Here is a 9532-nt window from a genome sequence, read left to right as displayed (position 1 = left end):
GCTCTCTGCTGAAGAAAGAGAACTGCGATCCGAGCTCAAGTCGAGATCCCTAGGCTTGGCTGTTCTCTTGAAAATTAAACTTAGACAGAGAAGTAGAGTCCTTTGGCTGAAAGCTGGGGACGCCAACACAAAAATTTTCCAAAGGAAAGCCAATGCTAGGCATAAAAGGAACACCATTCATGTGCTTCAGGGGCCAAATGGAATATGTTCTTCCTCGGACGAGATGAGCAATTTAGCTCATCAACACTTCCAAAACATATTTGGCTCTGACCATCCACGATCTGTTGCGCTAAATTGGGATGAGCTCGATCGTGAGCATGTGGATTTGTTGGGCCTTGAGGGAGAAATCACCCTAGAGGAAGTGAAGAGAGCAATCGACGAAATGCCAGCAGACAAAGCGCCGGGGCCGGATGGCTTCTCGGGGGGATTTTTCAAACAATGCTGGGAAACCATCAAGCAAGATCTGCTAGACGCCCCCAAGCAATTATACAGAATGGACAGTCGAGGTCTAGCGCGTATTAACATTGCTATCTTGGTGCTCATTCCTAAGAAACAGGGGGCGGACACGCTACAAGAGTTCAGGCCAATCTCACTCCTTCACAGTCTGATCAAAATCTTCTCTAAAATCCTAGTGGGTAGGCTGGCCCCTAAGCTAGGTGATCTGGTCGATCAATGTCAAAATGCGTTTATCAAAAAACGCAACATCCAAGAAAATTTCTTGTACATTCAGAACACTATTAAGAGGCTACACAAGACAAAGACACCGTCAATCCTTCTGAAACTTGATATTGCCAAGGCCTTCGACTCGCTTTCATGGGCATACCTGATGGATATGTTAGAAGCGTGAGGTTTCGGTGCACGTTGGCGCGAATGGATTGCCAAGCTGCTCCGGACATCCACCTCTCGTGTGATGATTAACGGCCAGCTATCCGATGCCATCCAACATCGGCAAGGTCTTAGGCAAGGGGATCCGATATCACCTTTCCTATTCATCCTTGCCATGGACCCTCTTCAAAGGATGATGACCAGGGCCACATCTTGCGGTGTTCTTACGAAATTGCCCAGACGAAAACTGCTGATGCGCTGCTCCTTCTATGCGGATGATGTGGCTATATTCATGAACCCGAAGGAAAGCGACGCAAGGATGATCAAAATGCTTCTTGACTGTTTTGCTAAAGCCTCGGGACTCCAAGTAAATGCTAACAAGAGCACGGCTCTCCCGATCAGATGTGGCGAAGCCAACTTAAACAATATCATGGCGCCCCTTGGCATCCCTCTCAAGCAGTTTCCGATCACATACCTTGGCATGCCTCTATCTCTCAGGAACCTAATCAAGGTGGAACTTGACCCGTTACTGCTCAAGTTTGGCAACAAGACTGCCGCCTGGAAGGGTGGTCTCATGGCTAAGAGTGGACGCCTAGTGCTCCTCAAGTCTGGCCTAACTTCGCTCGCCATCTATATGATGACGGTGCACAAACTACCGGTTTGGGTCCTGAAGCGTTTGGTGCAACTATGTCGCGCTTGGTTATGGAGTGGAGAGAACACATGTACAGGGGGAAAATGTCGGGTTGGATGGAACATGGTTTGCCGCCCGAAACACCTCGGCGGCCTGGGAGTGCTAGACTTGGCCAAATTTGGAACTGCTCTGCGACTTAGATGGCTTTGGATGGTCTGGCAAGACCCACCTCGGCCATGGAAGGGGTCGCCGCTGCCATGCGACGATGACGAACGCATGTTGTTCGCCATGGCTACTGATATAACAATTGGTGATGGTGGTAAAGCCAACTTCTGGCATGACCGCTGGTTGAGTGGACAAAGCCCAAAGGTTATTGCCCCAACATTGTTCAAAATCTCCATACGAAAAAACCGAACCGTAAAAGATGCGATGCGGAATGAAACTTGGCTGTTGGATCTTGCAAAGGGACTCTCAGAAGATATGGTTCCGGAGCTTACTGCTCTAGCGGCACTGCTGGACGATGTGGTGTTGCATGATGGGCAAGCAGACACCATCACTTGGCGCTTCACTCCATCACACGAGTACTCTGCCCGTTCAGCATACCTTCTGCAATTCAAAGGTGCCACACACATGGAAGGGTATAACCTGATCTGGGCAACATGGGCACCAGGGAAATGCCGTTTCTTCTTATGGACGGCCACATTGGGAAGGATTCTCACCGCCGACGCCTTGCTACGACGGGGATGGGACAACAATTATTTTTGCCCCCTGTGTGAGCGGAGTCTAGAAACCCCATCACACATGCTCATTGAATGCCCTTGGTCACGATATGTTTGGGAAAAGATCGCAAACTTAACAAATATGACTGCCCTGCTCCCTTCATCCTGGACTGACCGGACCAGCATTAGAGGCTGGTTGGCGAGCTGCCATGGCAATGCAACGACGGACAAGAGAAAAGGAACACTTTCCCTCATCCAACTCATATCCTGGGAATTATGGGGGGAAAGAAATAGGCGAATCTTCCAGAAGGAACTTCTACAGAAGGAGATGTTTATCGCTAAAGTAAGAGACGAGATCCAACTTTGAAATATGGCTGGAGCGGGCATTCCATTTGACCCTGGCTGAGCTCAAGTAGATTAGTCTGAGGTCTTTTTGTTTCCTTTCTCCTTTTCTCTTCCTCGTTGCTTGAGCATATCTGGCGCGAACCCACCTTGGGTACTCCCTGTAGCTCGTTCTGTTCTTTTTCCCCACTGATCAATGAATTTGGTAGTCAAACTACCAACATTCCAAAAAAAAGGTCTATGGCCTAGAGAAAGTGAATATACCTAATCGCAAAATACCTTTTAGGATACACATAACAAGTATAGCTTACAAATACCAAGAAACAAGTATACAAAGTTTTTTTCCTTAAAAGAAACACTTGGATGAACTCTCCCAACTTGTCGCAGGCCCAGTCACGTTGGCCCAGCCTCGCAAGCGCATGTCCCAGTCCTAGTAGGCCCACCACCACCACGGAAATCTTTCTTGCTTCCCAAGATGAAGACCCAAACCCAAACGCAGAAAAGGCCCGGACTCGCCTCCTCCTCCTCCCCCACAACTCACCAACGCCTCGCAACGCAGAAAATTCGGGTCCATAGTTAGTAGCTAGATGGCTTCTTCTCTCTCTTTGAATCTCAATACAAAGTTCTCCCCCTCTCTTGTGGAGATTTATTCGATGTAATCTTCTTTTTGCGGTGTGTTTGTTGAGACCGATGAATTGTGGGTTTATGATCAAGTCTATCTATGAATAATATTTGAATCTTCTCTGAATTCTTTTATGTATGATTGGTTATCTTTGCAAGTCTCTTCGAATTATCCATTTGGTTTGGCCAACTAGATTGGTAGTTCTTGCCATGGGAGAAGTGCTTAGCTTTGGGTTCGATCTTGCGGTGTCCTTACCCAGTGACAGAAGGGGGAGCAAGGCACGTATTGTATCGTTGCCATCGAGGATAACAAGATGGGGTTTATTTCATATTGCATGAATTTATCTCTCTACATCATGTCATCTTGTTTAAGGCGTTACTTTGTTTTTAACTTAATACTCTAGATGCATGCTGGATAGCGGTCGATGAGTGGAGTAATAGTAGTAGATGCAGAATCATTTCGATCTACTTGTCACGGACATGATGCCTATATACATGATCATGCCTAGATATTCTCATAACTATGCTCAATTTTGTCAATTGCTCAACAGTAATTTGTTCATCCACCGTAGAATACTTATGCTCTTGAGAGAAGCCACTAGTGAAACCTATGGCCCCCGGGTCTATTCTTATCATATCAATCTCCATTACTTTAATCTTGCTTTGCTTTTTTACTTTTCCTTTACTTTTTACTTTGCATCTTTATACCAAAATACCAAAAATATTATATCTATCAGATCTCACTCTCGTAAGTGACCGTGAAGGGCTTGACAACCCCTAATCGCGTTGGTTGCGAGTAGCTATCGCTTTGTGCAGGTACGAGGGACTTGAGCGTGGGCTCCTACTGGATTGATACCTTGGTTCTCAAAAACTGAGGGAAATACTTACGCTACTCTGCTGCATCATCCCTTCCTCTTCGGGGAAAACCAACGCAAGCTCATGACGTAGCACCCCGCTTGTCGCCATTGGTGCAGATCTGCCCCTATTTGTCGCCATTGGTGCAGATCCGCCACCGCTTCTCACCGTTGGTGCAGATCCGCCACAGGAGCTTCCCTTGTCGCCGTTGGTGCCGCCGCAGCCGCCTTCTCCGCGCTGGAGTGGGGGTGTGCTATTCCTACCACCACAGCGGCCACCGCCGATGCTTTCTCCACTCTCCCCCATAACCTTGCAATGGATCTGGCCGCCCGCCGCTCGGCGCCGCAATTTACGGTTCGTCAGAGGGGAAAAGAGAGAGAAAGAGTGGGGAATGAGGGAGTGTGAGTGAGCACGGGGGCAAGAGGTGTCCAAAGTAACGCGTCGTTTGCGGTCAAACATCGCTGACTGGACAGAGACGTGCCGGAAGGGCAAAAACGCAAGGGGAGCGGTCAAAGTTGGGCAAGACCGCGTGTTTTCCAAATTTCGGGGTAAATCAGTCGAGGGTGACCCAACTAAGGGCACAGAAACAATTATCCCTGGTGGGTTTGTTGTACCACAAAAAAAGGTTTGTTCATAATGCAGGTTTACATGAAGCAAACATGCAGCCCCAAACCTCAAAGAAAAAAGGACCGCAATAGCATTGTGAATGTTCAGACTGTATTTTCACATTGTAATTGGTTTTTAGAACCACGGGGAGCAAATACCTATGTTTGATTGCATTGTATGAAGCAGAGTAAACAATGTGTAGTCCACTTGTGACACCATTCGCCGCCTGCTAATGGATCACAGCCACTATTACTTATAGCCAGAGAATACCATTATATCTCATGGCGAAAACAGTGTTAATGCTTGTAAAGATTCTTCTTCAGAAATGAATCACGAAGTCATTCTTTGCTTCTTCCTTACCTTCCTTACCCACGCACTAATTGTTATAGCAATGTTACCTTGTCTGCAGTATCAATTCAGAAGAGAAAATTCTTCTTTTCAACTTGACTTATGAATAGATACGGGTTTGGGAGACTGAGATCAAGCATGCTTAACTTTCTAGCTTTGCCGATATGTTTGTTACATGACTTTTCCTTTGGCATCATCAAGGAAAACTTGTCATACTGGTGTAAATCCCACGCTTTGTTGTACTCCCTTTGATCCAAAATAAGTGTCGCAATTAATTTGTATCAGAGGGAGTAGGTATTATTAGATGTTTTTATTGAGTTTGTGTTTAAATGTTCACACATGATTCTTTTGTTGTTTAAATATAGAGTTGCACAGTTCAAAAGTCATTGAAGTGCATAAACAGTTTCAAATTTACCAACACAATTAGGTGCCTAATATAAAGTTATATTTGTATGTTAAAGGATTTTTATGAATAAAAATGATATACATCTAATGTTAATGACTTATAAAATGTAAAGGAGTTTAATATAAATGTTCACACCCAAAATCTATTATAACTTTATTTGGTGATGTAATATGATTGAGAATGAGTGGACTCTACAGTTATCGGTTTTGGAGTGTTGCCGACCCATGACCATCGATGACGAGTGATTTAGATTTAGTACAATAGAGAGTATATAGCAAAACAATAGCTGGAAAAATTTCAACCATAATATGTACTAAGCTTTGTCCACGACCTCCATCGCCGCCGCCTTTATGATCTCATCGACAACCTCTACACTCCAACAATCTTCTACTTGAGCTTCTAGCGATCTTGTCCTCGCAACCTCAAGCTCCTCCATTGCCTTCTTCTGCGCCTCGCACGACAAAGCCTCTGGACTCACTCTTCCGTCTGAGTAGTCAATCTTTAATTAAACTTTGGATGCATGAGGATCTACATCCGACCTATTTGCCCATATATTCAATACAATTTGTATTTTGGTTTTGTTTCATCAAAATAAATATCTCTCTCTTCTTTATTAATATTTTATCCATCCTTTGCAAATTTTGTTCATTTTATTATGATTTTCAACATGAACACGATCATGGCATTCTCTTGGTTTAACAGACTTACCATCATTGTGGTTGACTTAGTCTTGTAGTTACTAATGTGTTTGGAATGTCACTACTACAAATCATATATGAACTGGGCGCTTAACCCCTTCCATGGGTATGAAATTTTTCGTAGAGTGGGTGATTCCACTAATTGGCGGGTAGCATACCTCCCAGGGGAAATGTACTCCAGTGAAGCACGCCTATTGCCGGCGGCAATCCCTCGAGGGAAAGCCTCGGAACTGAGTATAACTAGCCACATTGACAACCACAACAATCCTAGTATCCATCAACAAACACATGAAACATTACAATGATCACAGTTGTGCCTAAACAGGGAGGAGGACCATGGAGCCGCCAAGCTAACATCGACAAAGATAGGGAATTAGGTTTATCCATATGACTACCACTATTAAAATCCTAATATTCATCAACGGCGAATGAACTTGATTAGGTTTCATTGTAACATCATAATATCCATATGATCACCACTATCAACCATCTCGTCATTGACTCGACGGTCGGATACAATGCGACCATGGTTGGATGGACATGAGCCATAACGTGTAGAGAAACTTGGGGGACAACCGGTGAGCTCATCGAGTTGATTGTAGCCAAACACAAACCATGATCGCGTCACCATAGTTGCGACATAGTGAACTCACTAACGTTGTTGCATGAACATGGGGAGCCCAAACCACCAAGGAGGTATATTAAGCCTATGATCGCGTTGTCGTGGGTGGCTGCAACGGACACCCAATTCCGTAATGACGATCACCACCGAATTGTGATGGTGCTTGCATGAGCGAGGGCCACAGGTCCGCCCACATGACCAAATAGGAGATGGAAGAGCATGTGTAGAGGATACGGAGAAATCTGAATGTTGCATTGACAAAGTAGTGTTGAGTGTGGTCTTTCTTCTGTAGCTAGTTGCTAGATGTACTAGAAAGGTGGATCAGGTCTATGGCCTAGAGGAAGTGAATATACCTAATCGCAAAATACCTTTTAGGATACACATACCAAGTATAACATACAAATACCAAGAAACAAGTATACAAAGTTTTTTTTTTCCTTAAAAGAAACACTTGGATGAACTCTCCCAACTTGTCGCAGGCCCAGTCACGTTGGCCCAGCCTCGCAAGCGCCTGTCCCAGTCCTAGTAGGCCCACCACCACCACGGAAATCTTTCTTGCTTCCCAAGATGAAGACCCAAACCCAAACGCACAAAAGGCCCGGACTCGCCTCCTCCTCCTCCCCCACAACTCGCCAACGCCTAATCCGTCTCCGCCACCGGCCAGCCAGAGAGCGAGCGAGCGATTCGCCACCGCCGTCACCGCTGCCGCCGGCGTCGAGCCTGCAGGGAGCGAGCCCCTGTCGCCACCCAACAGCCTCACCCTCGCGGCCCCCGCGTCTCCCGCGAGAATCGCGCCCGCCCGCCTAGGGTTTCCGCCGCCGCCGGAGAGGAGGGGAACCAGAGCGACGAGATGGTATGTGCGCTGGACTTTCGATCCGTCTCTCGATTTGATTCCTAACCGCGTGGGCGGGCGTGGCTGATTCTCTCTGCTGATGGGTGATTCCGCAGGCAGGGCGGCTCCTCGGGCAACTCCTCGTCATGGGCGGCGCCGTCGTCGGCAGGGCCGTGGTGCAGGCCTACCGCCAGGCCATCGTCAGTCAGTGCCCCCTCTCCCTCTCCCTCTCCCTCTCCCTCTCCCCCTCTGCAAAAAATATTTGTTCCCTGCTTCCCGTCCCTTGCCCCTGACAATGTGAATGGATCCGCGCTACTGCTGTATTTGTTTTCTGCCTGTTGTTGCCAAGGATAGCTGTGGCGGGAGGAATTTTGTAGCTATTACTAGATTGCTGCATATCTAGCTCACAGCATCGATGCCAAAAGATGCCTCTTTTACCCCTTTTGAACATGTTGTGGTGTCCTGTACAAAACTTGGTGGTGGTGAAATGATGGTGACAGGATTTATTTTTTGCTTGATGGGCATAGTCTGCACTCTGGAATACTACACTGTTATAAACTGTAAATGAATGATGCAAAAAAGTTTTTTTATCTTCCACTTTACTGGTGTTTGTTCTTGTCATATATAATTATCATTTAGTATTCAAGGGTGCACACAGGGAATTCTAGCATTTGATTAAAATGAATCAAAACCTTTGATTTGCCTTTGCTCCATTAGACCCTGTTTGGAACTGTTTCCTGTGAAATTTCTCCACAGGTGTCATCAACTTCATGCATTCCAGGCAAGTCCCAAGCCTTTAGATCAGGGCCCTTGTTTGCCCACCTATGGCATTCTGTAGTTTAGGTTTATCATCTCATTGGTAATTTTAGTAAACACTGATATGGGCTGACATATTGACCATATCCTGCACAGGACACAGTTCTGCTGTGTGTAATTATAAAAGCTAACTTGGAGATGGGTTCTTCCTTTGGTTTCTTATTAGATGCATAGAGACATACATCTGCCTGAGTATTTCCCTGAGCAACATGCAGTTTTCTGAATGCAACTAATAGTTCCTGATTTGTCTTATAGATGCACAGAGAACCGGAGCTGCCCAGGAAGCTGTGAATGGTATTCGAAGGGCTAGCAAGGCTATGACCGAGCAAGAAGCCCGGCAAATATTAGGTATCAGTGAAAAGACGAGTTGGGAAGAGATTGTCAAGGTGTGTGATGATAGAAGCCTATTCTCTTGATACATCTTATTATAGCACCTGTCATGTGATATTCGCATGAATTAAGGTTTTTCCTTCATGTGTTTGTTTTCATGAAATTAAGAGTTTCAAAGCACATCACAATTTTGCTTCAGCTTAAAACTGATGTTAGATTGCAGGAGTATTGAAAAATGTCAACATCATTTACACTGTCATTTTATTGCTCTGTATCACCCCATAATTATGATTGTGGTAATATAAGCCTGTTCTTTTTGTATCTTCTAGCACCTGTCATGATATGCACATGAACTAAGGTTTTTTCTCCATGGGTTTGCTTCATCAAATTAAGATTATCAGAGCACATATATGATAGTTTGCTTCAGCGTAATACTGGTGTTAAATTGCAGGAATATTGAACAATGCCAACATCATGTACAATCATTTTATTGCTCTGTATCAACATCTCATAGTTATGATTGTGGAAGGCACATGTATATCCATTTGCTGTAGACACACAAACTGATGCCCAGACTTCTAAATATTTTGCAGAAGTATGATACGATGTTTGAGAAGAATGCCAAGAGCGGAAGCTTCTATCTCCAGTCGAAAGTACACCGGGCCAAAGAATGTCTGGAGTCCATATACCATGATAAGCCCGACATAATGAACTGAACTGAGATGGGCAGCGTTTCGTCTAATCGATCGATTTTGTCAGTCGATGTTCTGTCTGAGCTATGCTGGGCTGCTGCATCAGGTCAAATTTGGTTGTAACAGGAAGTTTGTTCCACTTGACTCGAATAATATATTCAACAAAAGGAACACCGTTTGATTTGTTTT

The 9532-nt window shown here is 45.2% G+C and overlaps 1 protein-coding gene across 1 annotated transcript; it reads left to right on the top strand.

The window, feature by feature from the left end:
- Positions 1–7251: 7251 nt before the first annotated feature.
- On the top strand, positions 7252–9532 carry LOC123063543 (mitochondrial import inner membrane translocase subunit PAM16 like 2). The gene is made up of 4 exons (XM_044487349.1): positions 7252–7526; positions 7622–7709; positions 8577–8707; positions 9245–9532. Exons 1-4 carry the CDS (start codon positions 7524–7526, stop codon positions 9365–9367), a joined length of 345 nt encoding a protein of 114 aa, XP_044343284.1. The 5' UTR covers positions 7252–7523; the 3' UTR covers positions 9368–9532.

This window comes from Triticum aestivum, chromosome 3A (genome assembly GCF_018294505.1).
Source record: "Triticum aestivum cultivar Chinese Spring chromosome 3A, IWGSC CS RefSeq v2.1, whole genome shotgun sequence".
In the NCBI taxonomy this organism is placed as follows: domain Eukaryota; kingdom Viridiplantae; phylum Streptophyta; class Magnoliopsida; order Poales; family Poaceae; genus Triticum; species Triticum aestivum.
The sequence above is the reverse complement of the archived record's forward strand: the minus strand, read 5'-3'. Positions and strand labels throughout refer to the sequence as shown.